Source organism: Brassica rapa, chromosome A01 (genome assembly GCF_000309985.2).
Source record: "Brassica rapa cultivar Chiifu-401-42 chromosome A01, CAAS_Brap_v3.01, whole genome shotgun sequence".
Taxonomy (NCBI): Eukaryota; Viridiplantae; Streptophyta; class Magnoliopsida; order Brassicales; family Brassicaceae; genus Brassica; species Brassica rapa.
The window spans coordinates 27,577,091-27,591,098 of NC_024795.2; the positions used below are offsets into that span (position 1 = coordinate 27,577,091).

At 33.6% G+C, this 14,008-nt stretch overlaps 3 protein-coding genes and 1 long non-coding RNA gene across 4 annotated transcripts; 2 read left to right on the forward strand and 2 right to left on the reverse strand.

Annotated features, from left to right (window-relative positions):
* Positions 1 to 245: 245 nt before the first annotated feature.
* LOC103848724 (probable L-type lectin-domain containing receptor kinase VI.1) lies at positions 246 to 3,936 on the reverse strand. The gene has a single exon (XM_009125563.3). It carries the CDS (start codon positions 2,565 to 2,567, stop codon positions 420 to 422), a length of 2,148 nt encoding a protein of 715 aa, XP_009123811.1. The 5' UTR covers positions 2,568 to 3,936; the 3' UTR covers positions 246 to 419.
* A 266-nt stretch (positions 3,937 to 4,202) lies between these two features.
* On the forward strand, positions 4,203 to 5,589 carry LOC103848712 (kinetochore protein SPC24 homolog). Its single transcript, XM_009125553.3, has 5 exons — positions 4,203 to 4,600; positions 4,680 to 4,812; positions 4,886 to 4,987; positions 5,062 to 5,135; positions 5,221 to 5,589. The coding sequence occupies exons 1-5, from the start codon at positions 4,423 to 4,425 to the stop codon at positions 5,328 to 5,330; spliced, it is 597 nt and encodes a 198-aa protein (XP_009123801.1). The 5' UTR covers positions 4,203 to 4,422; the 3' UTR covers positions 5,331 to 5,589.
* Positions 5,590 to 5,820: 231 nt separating this feature from the next.
* On the reverse strand, positions 5,821 to 8,149 carry LOC103848700 (dnaJ homolog subfamily B member 1). The gene is made up of 3 exons (XM_009125546.2): positions 7,876 to 8,149; positions 7,073 to 7,446; positions 5,821 to 6,503 (listed from the first exon to the last, which is right to left on the reverse strand). Exons 1-3 carry the CDS (start codon positions 8,038 to 8,040, stop codon positions 6,062 to 6,064), a joined length of 981 nt encoding a protein of 326 aa, XP_009123794.2. The 5' UTR covers positions 8,041 to 8,149; the 3' UTR covers positions 5,821 to 6,061.
* Positions 8,150 to 10,920: 2,771 nt separating this feature from the next.
* Positions 10,921 to 12,887, forward strand: LOC117134106. Its single transcript, XR_004458262.1, has 2 exons — positions 10,921 to 11,263; positions 12,305 to 12,887. It is a non-coding gene; the product is annotated as an uncharacterized LOC117134106 (long non-coding RNA).
* Positions 12,888 to 14,008: the final 1,121 nt, after the last annotated feature.

The following is a 14,008-nucleotide window of genomic DNA, read 5'->3' on the forward strand; positions in this document are numbered from 1 at the left end:
TATATGATAGTAGATATTTCTTTATCTCTATTATTTATGGCATGATTGTTTTTCTTTTCAAGAAAACAAACAAAATATCTTAAAAATAGCATGTAACTGCATTTATTTTATTTTTTGAAAGTATTTATATCAGCAAAACATCATTTAAAAAAAATAAGTTTTTTAAGTCACTGTCTTTGACAAACTCAACTCTTAATCCTATCACATGATTACTAAAACACAGAAGAGAAGACAGAAGATTTCAATAGAAGAAACAAAAAAATAATTTTTTGAAGTATCTTTAATTTGTATCAGTAAAAAAAAAGTATCTTTAATTTGTACAAGAACTTGAAACCAAACTTAAGCTGCAGCCAAACGGTAATATCTAACATCTGTTTACATTCACATAAGCAAGTTATGTACGAATTTGCTATGGTTAACTATCTACCATTACCGAGAGAGGCCGTAGAAACCTCCGTGGAAAACGAAAACGTAGTCGAGCTCGACGCTATATCAGATGAAACATTACATGCAACATTCGCCCTTAGATGATCTCTAGAAGAATCTGAAAACCCCAAGTTTCCATCAATCTCCGGAAGATCCTCGTCCCCATTCAAATATCTAATCACGTTCCTCATCGTTGGCCTAGCCGTTGGTTTCTGATGGCAACATAACAACCCCACAACGAGAGCTAGCTTCGCCTCTCTACCGTTAAAACTAGACCCGAGTTTCTGATCAACCGCGCGAAGCACTCCACCGTTCGTGTGAAAGTCCATAACCCAATCAGCTAAAAAGAAGTTCTCCGTATTCGTCGGCCTCTTCCCGCACACAATCTCCAACAACAAAACGCCAAACGCGAAAACGTCAGACGCGGTCGAGCCTTTCCCGTTGCGCGTGAGCTCAGGCGCCATGTACCCTAACGTCCCGACCACTTTCGTGGTCTGCGTTAGCGTTCCGCGTTCGTAAAGCCTCGCGAGCCCGAAGTCTCCCAGCTTAGCGTTCATCTCAGCGTCCACGAGAACGTTACTGGTTTTCACGTCTCTGTGAATCACGACCTGCTCCCACTCCTCGTGGAGATACAACAGCCCCGAGGCGACTCCCTTTATGATCTCGAAACGCTCCTCCCACGTCAAAACGACTCCGTTTCGCCTCGGCGTTGTGTAAAGCAGCGAGTCGAGGCTACCGTTGGGGATATAATCGTAAACCAACAAGAGGTCTTTCTTGTGTTTGCACCATCCTTGAAGGTTCACTAGGTTCTTGTGGCTTAACCTACCTAAGCTCTCGATCTCCGCCACAAACTCTCTAAAACCTTGTTGGCTTGTTTGAGTTATCCTCTTCACCGCGACAGCCCCCAAAGACGGTAAGTTTCCTCTGTACACGGTCCCGAACCCTCCCGAGCCGATGATCTCACTCTCTTTGAATCTCTTAGTAGCTAAGTAGAGATCTTTGTAATTAAACCTGTGAGGATAATCAATCTCCCAATCCTCTAAAGCCTCTCCTTCTTCTATCCGCCTCTTGTACATAACGAATACAAACAGCAAGGCAAGGAGGAACAGGGTGACGATCGATAAAGATGCAATCAAGGCTACGACTGGAGAGTCGTAGCCTTTCTTGCTGCTCACGTTTGGAGGCGGACGAGGGAGGAGAGAGACATTGAGCCAGCTAGATACTGGACTCTCTCCACATGAGCTGGCGAAGCTCCAACCCATCACGTAGTGAGCGCTAGACTGGCCTTTGCCAGTCGCGGAGGTGAACCCCACGTACACCTCCTCCTTCGTCACGATCTGCGACAAGTTCAAAACTTGTCGCGAGATCATAGGCGTCTCGGGTTTGAACCCGATTCGCGTAGGATAGACTGTAACGTTTAAACTGTCGGTTGGTCCATCGTAGTCCAGATGAGCTTGGATCGGTTCTCCGCTCTCTAGCTGAAAATCCTCTTTTCGATCATCCGTGTCGTGGTAAATGATGGGCTCCTGTACAGCCGAGGAGAGGTTGTTGAAGTCGAGACCGACGTGGTTTCCTCTCCTGTCGTCTCCGTCTTTGAACCCTTGCACCGTGTCGAACTCCACGGCGAAGACGTGGTTGGACGGATCTCCGTTGCTGGATCTGTTCAGAAGGCCTAAATACTGAGCTGACTCGGCTCCGGGACGGTTCGGGGTCGGCGAAAGCGTGAATGTGAAGCCGAAACCGCCGTTTCCGGGACTAGATGGGATTATGACGAAGACGAAAGATGTGCTGAAGGAACATAGTTTGTTGGATGACCCGTCACGGAGTCTGATTGGTTCGCGGTAGAACGCTGTTCCGGTCACGTTGTGGTCCCGGTTAGTTAGTCTGAGTAGACCATCGGTTTCTTGAATCGTCGCTGCTTGTTCGGTTTGAATTTCGGTTTGGTTTCCTCTGAAACCAAGGAAAGTGAACACTGTTGTTGTGGAGGCGTCAGCGAGAACGTTTGATGATAGAAAGAGCAGGAACATGAGTGTTGGTATGGATCTTCTTGCTATGCCCATTGAGAATCTTGAGCTTTCTTGACTTTGATGATGGTATGAAGTAAGAGATCTTTTTAAGGCATACGCAAATTTCAAGAGCATGGACTTATGCTTTAGATGCCGGAATATTAGAAATGTTAAAAGTCAAGGTCTTTCGGACAATGTGTGTGGTCTGTTATTTCGAGTCATTTGTGTGGAGGAGATGAATGACCTTCAAATCAATTTCAATGAATTTGAGTTATTAATGTGGACAAAACGAAACTATCAAGACAGAAGAATATTACGCGGTTCTGACTTATAGTTGGAAGTCAAAAGAGAGCACTAAGTTGGTGTATTCAAATTATCAATTGAAGTCATTTGATTTTTTGTAAAAAAGTTTAAATGATTTGAGATGAATTGAAAATAAAAAACCAATTTTAGTTAAATCATCTTGAATTATGAGATTTTACCTTTTGACTAATAAATTTCAACCAAACACTCTAAAAATATTATAAATATCTCAAAATTCAAAAACAAAATTAGTAGCAGTAGATGTAAAAGTAGTACATATCAAATTTATTAATTTATTTATACTATTAAAATTGAAGTACATTTTAGAAATAACTTTTTAATATTACACTTTTTGCCATTGGAAATAACATTGCTCTTTCAATCAATCGTAATGTCATTTTCCTAATTTAACATCACAAAATAAAAGCCCATTCGAAATACTTACGTAACTTACTAATAATCATTGGTTGCCTCTTAAACCAGTCTTTTTTTTTTTCATCTAAATAGATTTTATTAATATACCAACGTACAAATAGAGTTATAGAATCATATACAAAGCAATATGAAATACAAATTATTACATAAGCAGAACATATGCTGAAGACAAATCATTCCTAGAAGTGAAGAAAACTCTCTATCAAAGAATATGCGACATAACCAGTCTATTTGATAGAGAGATCCAATTATCAATTTTATTGTGGACAAAACGAAACTATTAAGACAAAAATATTATGCGGTTCTGACTGCGCACTAAGATCATATCGAACCCATAACACTATTTTAATGTCAAAATCATATTCTTTTGGTGTAGTTTCAACACTAAAAAAAATGTTTTTCTCCAATCATAACACTAAATTTCACTGTTATTTTATAATATTATATATATTTAACTTTTTATTTGTTATTTATTTAATTGTATATTTTATTAATAAAATAAGTGAATAATCTATTAATGGAGTGAATAGTATTATAGTGTGGTGAATAGTATCACACCAAATTTGATGTAAAATTATAGTGTGATACTAAAATGTTGTGATTTTTGCAGTTGGGTTGAAGATTTTTAATAGTGTTTTGCAGTTTGGTTGGAGATTGACCTAAAGTGGTGTATTCAATTTATCATTGGAAGTCATATGATTTTTGTTAAAAAAAAGTTTCTAAGATGACTGAAAATTTATGATAATTTTAGTTAAATCACCCTTTACTATCAAATATGAGATTTTATTTTAACTAATAAACTCCAACCAAACACTTTAAAAATGGTTAGAAGAATCTTAAAATTCACAAAAAATATTAATAACAGTAGATTTTGAAGTAATTTATCAAATATTAAATTTAATAACACTGAATTTGAAAAAAAAACCAATGTTCAAATAACAATGATCATAAATTAAGTTGGCCTATTCCGAAAAGATGTGCTAGGCCCATATTCTTTAAAGCAATAGTAAAAACAGAGTGTAATCAAATTAAACTGATTCTTCCAAGTGAAATTCGAAAATCAAAAATCAAAATTTCAGATCTTTCCTCTCATCTTCTCCCTCCTCTCCTCTTCTCTTCTAGAGACAACAGGCGAAAGTCACTCACTTGCAACTTCGATTTCAGCAATCTCCAATTCCTCCTGGTGAGGGTTTAGAGAAGCTCTGAGAATCTAAAAGCTTAGGGCTTTACTTTACCGCCCGTTTCAAAAAAAATGGGGAACCTTTCGGAGAGCTTCGACATCGAAGATCTGATGTCATACGGCGACGACTTGATCAGCTTACTGAACGCCAAGAACGGGTTCGACGTAGTATCGCAAAGCTTCGAGGACTTGAAAGCTCTCCGCTTTGTTTGCGACGAGGATTTGAATCAGACGCAGAGATCTATCCAAGGTCAGTTCTTTTCGATCTGGGTCTCTAGAGAAACTTCGAAAGACTTAAACTTTACAGTGGTTTGACTTCATAAATGCAGATTGTAAGAAGAAGCTCGTTGCTTGCAAGAAGAAAACAGAGGAAGCTTCGTGTGGAGATGACGACGTTGAGCGTCTTCAGAAGGAGCTTGACGAAGAGATGGAGATAGAGTGCAAGCTCAAAGACGAGCTTAGATAAGTATTAGTGAAATTACCCTATAGTCCCTTTGGTTCAGTGTTATGAAAAGTGTTTTGTTCTTGTCAATACAGTAGTTGCTGAGGAACTCAAAGACTTGAATGCACAGTGGACGTCTGTTGATGAGCAAAGACAATCTGTTAAGAGAAAAGAGCGGGACGACTTGAGAGCTGAGTAAGATCCACAAAACCAGTTTCCTCTTCTGAATGTTGCTTTTTTTTTCAATCTTTGTTGGGTTACATCTGCAGGAAAATGCTCTCTATGTATGCTTCTGTTACAAAAGTTATACCAGAGGTTGAGGATCCATCGAAGATCTCAGGATGTATCCTTTTCTTTCACTATCTCTATACTCTCTTTACTTTAAGAGTCTCTTTTTTTTATTCCTTGATTTATATATATTTATTTAGATATGGTTGATCGCGAGAAGAAGGTTATTGAGAAGTTCCAGTTTGAGACAAATAAAATGACGGCTTATGAGACATGCAACAGTATCTGGAGCATCATTAACAAGCAATAAGACAAGACGTGGTGGCACGCACGAGTTTAGTTGTTTGATGTGTCTGAATAGATTTGGTTTTAGCTTAGCAACCAAAAACATTCGTACCACCCATCTACGGTTCCTTGGATGTAAACCCATCCTGCTTAGTTTTTCATTGCCCTTTTGTAATTTGATTATGAATCTTATTCTCCTGTAACATCATCATCAATCATCATTTATGAAAATTTCCCTTGCAAGTATCAGTGTACCTGTAAAATCATCTTCTCTTGTTGTGCCATTTTCTTGATAAATCTTCATGTGTAGATTGATGCAAGTTCCGATTGTTTGTACATATTACAAAGGGTGAATCAGTGCTTTAGTTTCTACACATTTCAGCTGCTGCTATTACCTTAGCTTCTCCGTTGAACTATGTAACCTGCTTATTGTAAACAGAGATGTTTCATATCTTCATGCAAGGTTCGTAGAACAAACAGACAAAAGCTATGTTGCTATGTTTTCGTCAAAATGATTCTTTAGGAATCTTTTTGTTGAGCCTTTGTATATAAAAACACACACAAAAGTTTATAAAACTCTAAGCAAATTAAAAAGTAAGCAAAGAACCTAAACGTAGTTCTTCTTTTATTCAGTATAATAACAACTTATAAGCAAACAAAAAAATAAAACTAAAACCCCAAAACCAAAAGCTGTGTTGAGAAACCTAACTGCCAAGTGAAACCCCAAATGTAGCAGACAGAGTCCAGAGACATCATCTAACAAGACGAAAACATCCGTTTGATTCCAGACTTCTGCTCTGTCGTTAGCCTCGAAGGGAACTTAACATTGAACTTGATCCTCAAGTTTCCCTTTTTCGACGGGTCTTTAGGGATAGGCATGCCTTCGCCTTTCACAACCTCTTCATAGGAAGGGCTGATCACGTTGTTGACCGGAACCGTTAGCGTTCTCCCGTCCAAAGTCGTGACCTGAGCAGTGTACCCCGTGAGTGCTTCCACGAGAGGGATCTTCTGCGTGATCACAAGGTCGTTCCCGTCTCTCTTGAACACAGCGTGCGGCTTCTCGTCGACTATGAATACGAGGTCTGATGGTATGATTCCTCTCTGCTCGTTTCCTTTCTCGGGGAATGTTATCTTTGTCCCTTTCTTCCATCCTGGTTTGATCTCTATCGTTAAGATCTCTTCCACCGTAGTGGGTCTCCTGCATTGTAACAAAAAACTCGTTTTTCTTTAACTTGCATTACTAATATCAATAACACAGAAGCTACGAAAATGACCAGTGTTCTAAAAATCGGTTGATTCTAGGCGTTCAAAAAATTGGTCTAGACGCCTAAGTTGAGTCTAAAGGAAACAATTTTTATTAAAATTTGTCTAGGCGTTTAAAAAATTGGTTTAGACGCCTAAATCGAGTCTAAATAAAATATTGATTCTTAAAAAAATCTGTCTAGACATTCAAAAAATCGGTCTAGGTTTCCGAATAAACAATAATTTTCTAAAAAAGCGCATAACCCACCGCCTAGCGATTTCTTAAACATTGAAAGTAACTCTTCATATCCTCAAAAGTTCAACTCGGACTCGGTCAAGTACTATGTCAAGTGCTCAAAAACTCAAGTAAAACAGGATTCACATAACTCAATGTTCATGAGTGAGTAGTTTCTAGCATTACATCTCCATCTATCTATCTATCTATCCAGGTAACTTCTTAAACTTCAATGCATAGCAAGCAATGTAGGTGAAAAATAATGGGCCAACACAAGCTGAAGAAAGTACCAGCTAGAATCAAGAACGTCCCTCGAGATCTTCATCTTCTTAGTGATACCTTTATACAAATCCTCCAAGCTACAAGGAAGCTGTCTCTCTATAGGAGCAGCTTTCCTCGGTGGAGCAACATTAAAGGTTTCTGGTGCAGCGGACCTATAAGACGAGAAAACGTCTTCAGCGAACCTAAACCCATCACCAGGGGGTCTCGAGAAGCCAAAGAACTCCGAGAAGATGTCGTCAGCGCTTCTGCCGTTGAACCTGAACGAAGCCCCTCTGTCTGAACCACCAGGAAACCCGCCGGGACCAGGAGGCGGAGCTTGGCTGTTTAGACCTTCTTCTCCGTATTGATCGTAGATTGCTCGCTTCTGAGGATCGCTCAGTACCTAAGATCAATGCAAACCAATCAGAACAGATCATTAACACTTTTGTCCCCATAAAGTTTTGTGATTTGGTAACTAAAGAGCTGCTCAAAATTCAAATTCCGACAAAGATTAGAACTTTCAATGGAAAAAAGACAAAACACGAATCAAAACATCATAAGAACAGATCACTAACACTTCTGTCCACACAAAGTTTTGTCCTTTGGTAACTAAAGAGCTGCTCAAAATTCAAATTCCGACAAAAGACTAGAACTTTCAAAAACATCATAAGAACAGATCATTAACACTTTTGTCCCCATAAAGTTTTGTAATTTTGGTAACTAAACTCAAATTCAAATTCCGACAAAGATTTGGAACATTCAATAGAAAACGAAAACGGGTTTCGGTTGCATATGGATTTTAAACTCGAGTTGTGTAAGAGAATTTTTTTACATCGTAAGCTTCGGAGATCTGTTTGAATTTGGCTTCTGCTTCTATTTTGTTGTTAGGGTTCTTGTCGGGATGCCACTTCATGGCGAGTTTGCGATAAGCTTTCTTCAAATCTTCATCTTTAGCACTTCGATCAACTTGAAGAACCTTGTAATAATCGACCCCCATTGAATCGAATCTTTCCTCTTCGCTCTTCGTTCTCACAACTCGTGATCTTCTTCAATTAAAACTCAAAACGATCATGCCCTACCGGTTTAGATTTATCATCGAGCGGTTCTTCTATTTGATCTTAGGCGGTTTGACTATAAGAATCGTTGGGCCGATCACGCTTCCTAAGAAATGGATCCATTTGGGATATACATTGGGCTTTAGATGGGCCGTAAATTTACCATGTTCAATGACGAATATACGCTCCTTGTTGGAGTGAAGCCGTGATCTTCTATTATAGGATTCAATATATAAAGTATTTACCAAAAACTCAATATTTTCGAATGGGTTAACAATACGTTTTGAAAAATTTTCAAAAAATACTACAATATTTTTTTAATGCATAGTTACATTCTGCACTAATATATGATGATGCTCAAAGAGGTTTGGAGCCTTTGTTATCTCCGTTTTTCAAGAAAATATTGATTTTATAGTGGTTATTCTATCGATTAAGAAGTATTATGATGTTTTACTAAATTAATTGATAATCAAATTATAACGATTACCATATACCATGAAAAAAGCTTAAATTACATTACTACAAGTGTAGAATGTGGTTAGAAATTTTAAAACAACACTAACGATTATAGGCTGTATATAAAAAATTTACCAAAAACTCAATATTTTCGTAGAGGTTAACACATGGATTTTGAATTTTTTTTTAAAAAAATGACAATATTGTTTTAATGCATAGTTGTATCCTGCACTATCATATGATGATGTTCAAAGAAGTATGAAGCCTTTGTTGTCTCTATTTTTCAAGAGAATAGTGATTTTAAAATGGATAGTCCACTAATTTTGGGAGTTTATGAAGTTTTACTAAATTAATTTATAAAAACAATTGAACGATGTTCATTTACCATTAAAAAGAGTTTAGCACACATTAATAAAAATGTATAATATGGTTAGAAATTTTAAAACAACACTAAATATTATAGGCTTTAATATATAAAGTATTTACCAAAAACTCAATATTTTCGAAGGGTTTAACACATAGATTTTGAAAAAAATTCAAAAAATAAAACAATATTGTTTTAATGCATAGTTGCATCCTGCACTAATATATGATGATGCTCAAAGAGGTTTGGAGCCTTTGTTGTCTCTATATTTCAATAGAATAGCGATTTTAAAATTGTTAGTCCACTAATTTTAGGAGTTTATGAAGTTTTACTAAATTAATTTATAAAAACAGTTGAACGATGTTAATTTACCATGAAAAAGAGTTTAGCACATATTAATACAAATATATAATATGGTTAGAAATTTTAAAACAACACTAAATATTATAGGCTTCAATATATAAAGTATTTACCAAAAACTCAATATTTTCGAAGGGGTTAACACATAGATTTTGAATTTTTTTTTAAAAATACTACAATATTGTTTTAATGCATAATTGCATCCTGCACTAATATATGATGATACTCAAAGAGGTTTGGAGCCTTTGTTGTCTCCGTTTTTCAAGAAAATATTGATTTTACAGTAGTTATTCCAACGATTTAAGGAGTATTATGAAGTTTTAATAAATTAATTGATAAAAAAATTATAGCGATTCTCATATACCATGAAATAGAGCTTAAAATACATTAATACAAAAGTAGAATGTGGTTAGAAATTTTAAAACAACACTATGGATCATAGGCTTCAGTATATAAAACATTTACCAAAAACACAATATTTTCGTAGAGGGTTACACATGGATTTTGAGAAAATTTCAAAAAATATGACAATATTGCTTTAATGCATAGTTGCATCCCTCACTAACATATGATGATGTTCAAAGAGGTATGGAGCCTTTGTTGTCTCCATATTTCAAGAGAATAGCGATTTTAAAATGGTTAGTCCACTAATTTTGGTAGTTTATGAAGTTTTACTAAATTAATTTATAAAAACAGTTGAACGATGTTCATTTACCATGAAAAAGAGTTTAGCACACATTAATACAAATGTATAATATGGTTAGAAATTTTAAAACAACACTAAATATTATAGGCTTCAATATATAAAGTATTTACCAAAAACTCAATATTTTCGAAGGGGTTAACAATACGTTTTGAAAAAAATTCAAAAAATACTACAATATTGTTTTAATGCATAGTTGCATTCGGCACTAATATATGATGATGCTCAAAGAGGTTTGGAGCCTTTGTTGTCTCCGTTTTTCAAGAAAATATTGATTTTATAGTGGTTATTCCATCGATTAAGAAGTATTATGATGTTTTACTTAATTAATTGATAAACAAATTATAATGATTACCATATACCATGAAAAAGAGCTTAAAATACATTACTACAAGTGTAGAATGTGGTTAGAAATTTTAAAATAACATTAATGATTATAGGCTTTAGTATATAAAAAATTTACCAAAAACTCAATATTTTCATAGAGACAAATGGATTTTGAGAAATTTTCAAAAAATATGACAATATTGTTTTAATGCATAGTTGCATCCTGCACTAACATATGATGATGTTCAAAGAGTTATGGAGCCTTTGTATTCTCTATTTTTCAAGAGAATAGCGATTTTAAAATGGTTAGTCCACTAATTTTGGGAGTTTATGAAGTTTTACTAAATTAATTTATATAAACAATTGAACAATGTTCATTTACCATGAAAAAGAGTTTAGCACACATTAATAAAAATGCATAATATGGTTAGAAATTTTAAAACAACACTAAATATTATAGGCTTCAATATATAAAGTATTTACCAAAAACTCAATATTTTCGAAGGGGTTAACACATAGACTTTGAAAAAAATTTAAAAAATACGACAATATTGTTTTAATGCATAGTTGCAACCTGAACTAATATATGATGATGCTCAAAGAGGTTTGGAGCCTTTGTTGTCTCCGTTTTTCAAGAAAATATTGATTTTACAGTAGTTATTCCAACGATTTAAGGAGTATTATGAAGTTTTACTAAATTAATTGATAAAAAATTATAACGATTCTCATATACCATGAAATAGAGCTTAAAATACATTAATACAAAAGTAGAATGTGGTTAGAAATTTTAAAACAACACCATGGATCATAGGATTCATTATATAAAACATTTACCAAAAACACAATATTTTTGTAGAGGGTAACACATGAACTTTGAGAAAATTTCAAAAAATATGACAATATTGCTTTAATGCTTAGTTGCATCCTTCACTAAAATATGATGATGTTCAAAGAGGTATGTTGTTTCTATATTTCAAGAGAATAGCGATTTTAAAATTGTTAGTCCACTAATTTTGGGAGTTTATGAAGTTTTACTAAATTAATTTAAAAAAACTGTTGAACGATGTTAATTTACCATGAAAAAGAGTTTAGCACATATTAATACAAATATATAATATGGTTAGAAATTTTAAAACAATAATAAATATTATAGGCTTCAATATATAAAGTATTTACCAAAAACTCAAAATTTTCGAAGGGGTTAACACATAGATTTTGATTTTTTTTTAAAAAATACTACAATATTGTTTTAATGCATAATTGCATCCTGCACTAATATATGATGATACTCAAAGAGGTTTGGAGCCTTTGTTGTCTCCGTTTTTCAAGAAAATATTGATTTTACAGTAGTTATTCCAACGATTTAAGGAGTATTATGAAGTTTTAATAAATTAATTGATAAAAAAATTATAGCGATTCTCATATACCATGAAATAGAGCTTAAAATACATTAATACAAAAGTAGAATGTGGTTAGAAATTTTAAAACAACACTATGGATCATAGGCTTCAGTATATAAAACATTACCAAAAACACAATATTTTCGTAGAGGGTTACACATGGATTTTGAGAAAATTTCAAAAAATGACAATATTGCTTTAATGCATAGTTGCATCCCTCACTAACATATGATGATGTTCAAAGAGGTATGGAGCCTTTGTTGTCTCCATATTTCAAGAGAATAGCGATTTTAAAATGGTTAGTCCACTAATTTTGGTAGTTTATGAAGTTTTACTAAATTAATTTATAAAAACAGTTGAACGATGTTCATTTACCATGAAAAAGAGTTTAGCACACATTAATACAAATGTATAATATGGTTAGAAATTTTAAAACAACACTAAATATTATAGGCTTCAATATATAAAGTATTTACCAAAAACTCAATATTTTCGAAGGGGTTAACAATACGTTTTGAAAAAATTTCAAAAAATACTACAATATTGTTTTAATGCATAGTTGCATTCTGCACTAATATATGATGATGCTCAAAGAGGTTTGGAGCCTTTGTTGTCTCTGTTTTTCAAGAAAATATTGATTTTATAGTGGTTATTTTATCGATTAAGAAGTATTATGATGTTTTACTAAATTAATTGATAATCAAATTATAACGATTACCATATACCATGAAAAAGAGCTTAAATTACATTACTACAAGTGTAGAATGTGGTTAGAAATTTTAAAATAACACTAACGATTAAGGCTGTATATAAAAAATTTACCAAAAACTCAATATTTTTGTAGAGGTTAACACATGGTTTTGAAATTTTTTTAAAAAAATGACAATATTGTTTTAATGCATAGTTGCATCCTGCACTATCATATGATGATGTTCAAAGAAGTATGAAGCCTTTGTTGTCTCTATTTTTCAAGAGAATAGTGATTTTAAAATGGATAGTCCACTAATTTTGGGAGTTTATGAAGTTTTACTAAATTAATTTATAAAAACAATTGAACGATGTTCATTTACCATTAAAAAGAGTTTAGCACACATTAATAAAAATGTATAATATGGTTAGAAATTTTAAAACAATACTAAATATTATAGGCTTCAATATATAAAGTATTTACCAAAAACTCAATATTTTCGAAACACATAGATTTTGAAAAAAATTCAAAAAATATGACAATATTTTCTCAATGCATAGTTGCATATTTCACTCATATATGATGATGTTCAAAGAGGTTTGGAGCCTTTGTTGTCTCCGTTTTTCAAAAAAATATTGATTTTACAGTGGTTATTCCATCGATTTAAGGAGTATTATGAAGTTTTACTAAATTAATTGATAAAAATATTATAACGATTCCCATATACCATGAAATAGAGCTTAAAATACATTAATACAAAAGTAGAATGTGGTTAGAAATTTTAAAACAACACCATGGATTATAGGCTTCAGTATATAAAACATTTACCAAAAACACAATATTTTCGTAGATAGGCTTCAGTATATAGAGCATTTACCGAAAAATTAAATATTTCGTAGGGGTTAACCCATAGAATTTGAGAAATTTTTTTAAAAAAATTAAAATTCTATTTTAATGCATAGTTGCGTCCTTCACTAACATATGATGAGGGTCAAAGAGGTTTGAAACCTGTGTTGTCTCCGTTTTTCTAGAGAATAGCGATTTTAAAGTGGTTGGTCAACTAATTTAGGGAGTATTATGAAGTTTTACTAAATTAATTGACAAAAAATTTAAACGATACCCATGTACCATGAAAGAGAGTTTAATATACATTACTGCAAATGTAGAATATGTTTAGAAATTTCAAAACAACAGTAAAGATCATAGGCTTCAATATATAGAGCATTTACCGAAAAATTAAATATTTTGTAGGGGGTTAACCAATAGATTTTGAGAAAAATTCAAAAAAAATGAAAATTCTATTTTAATGCATAGTTTCATCCCTCACTAACATATGATGAAGGTCAAAGAGGTTTGGAACCTTTGTTGTCACCATTTTTCTAGAAAATAGCGATTTTATTGTGGTTAGTCAACCAATTTAGGGAGTATTATGAAGTTTTACTAAATTAATTGACAAAAATTTAAACGACGCACATGTACCATGAAATAGAGTTTAATATACATTAATAAAAATGCAGAATGTGTTTAGAAATTTTAAAACAACATTAAAGATCATATGCTTCAGTATATAGAGCATTTACCGAAAATTAAATATTTTCGTAGGGGTTAACCC

Excerpts from the sequence above, each read along its gene's own strand:
- LOC103848724 (XM_009125563.3), bottom strand. The coding sequence starts at position 2,567 with ATGCTCTTGAAATTTGCGTATGCCTTAAAAAGATCTCTTACTTCATAC.
- LOC103848700 (XM_009125546.2), bottom strand. The coding sequence starts at position 8,040 with ATGGGGGTCGATTATTACAAGGTTCTTCAAGTTGATCGAAGTGCTAAA. Across the intron at positions 7,447-7,875 it reads AGATCTCCGAAGCTTACGAT|GTACTGAGCGATCCTCAGAA; the intron begins GTAAAAAAATTC and ends CATTGATCTTAG. Across the intron at positions 6,504-7,072 it reads GACGTTCTTGATTCTAGCTG|GAGACCCACTACGGTGGAAG; the intron begins GTACTTTCTTCA and ends GTTACAATGCAG.
- LOC103848712 (XM_009125553.3), top strand. The coding sequence starts at position 4,423 with ATGGGGAACCTTTCGGAGAGCTTCGACATCGAAGATCTGATGTCATAC. Across the intron at positions 4,988-5,061 it reads CGGGACGACTTGAGAGCTGA|GAAAATGCTCTCTATGTATG; the intron begins GTAAGATCCACA and ends TTACATCTGCAG. Across the intron at positions 5,136-5,220 it reads TCCATCGAAGATCTCAGGAT|ATATGGTTGATCGCGAGAAG; the intron begins GTATCCTTTTCT and ends ATATTTATTTAG.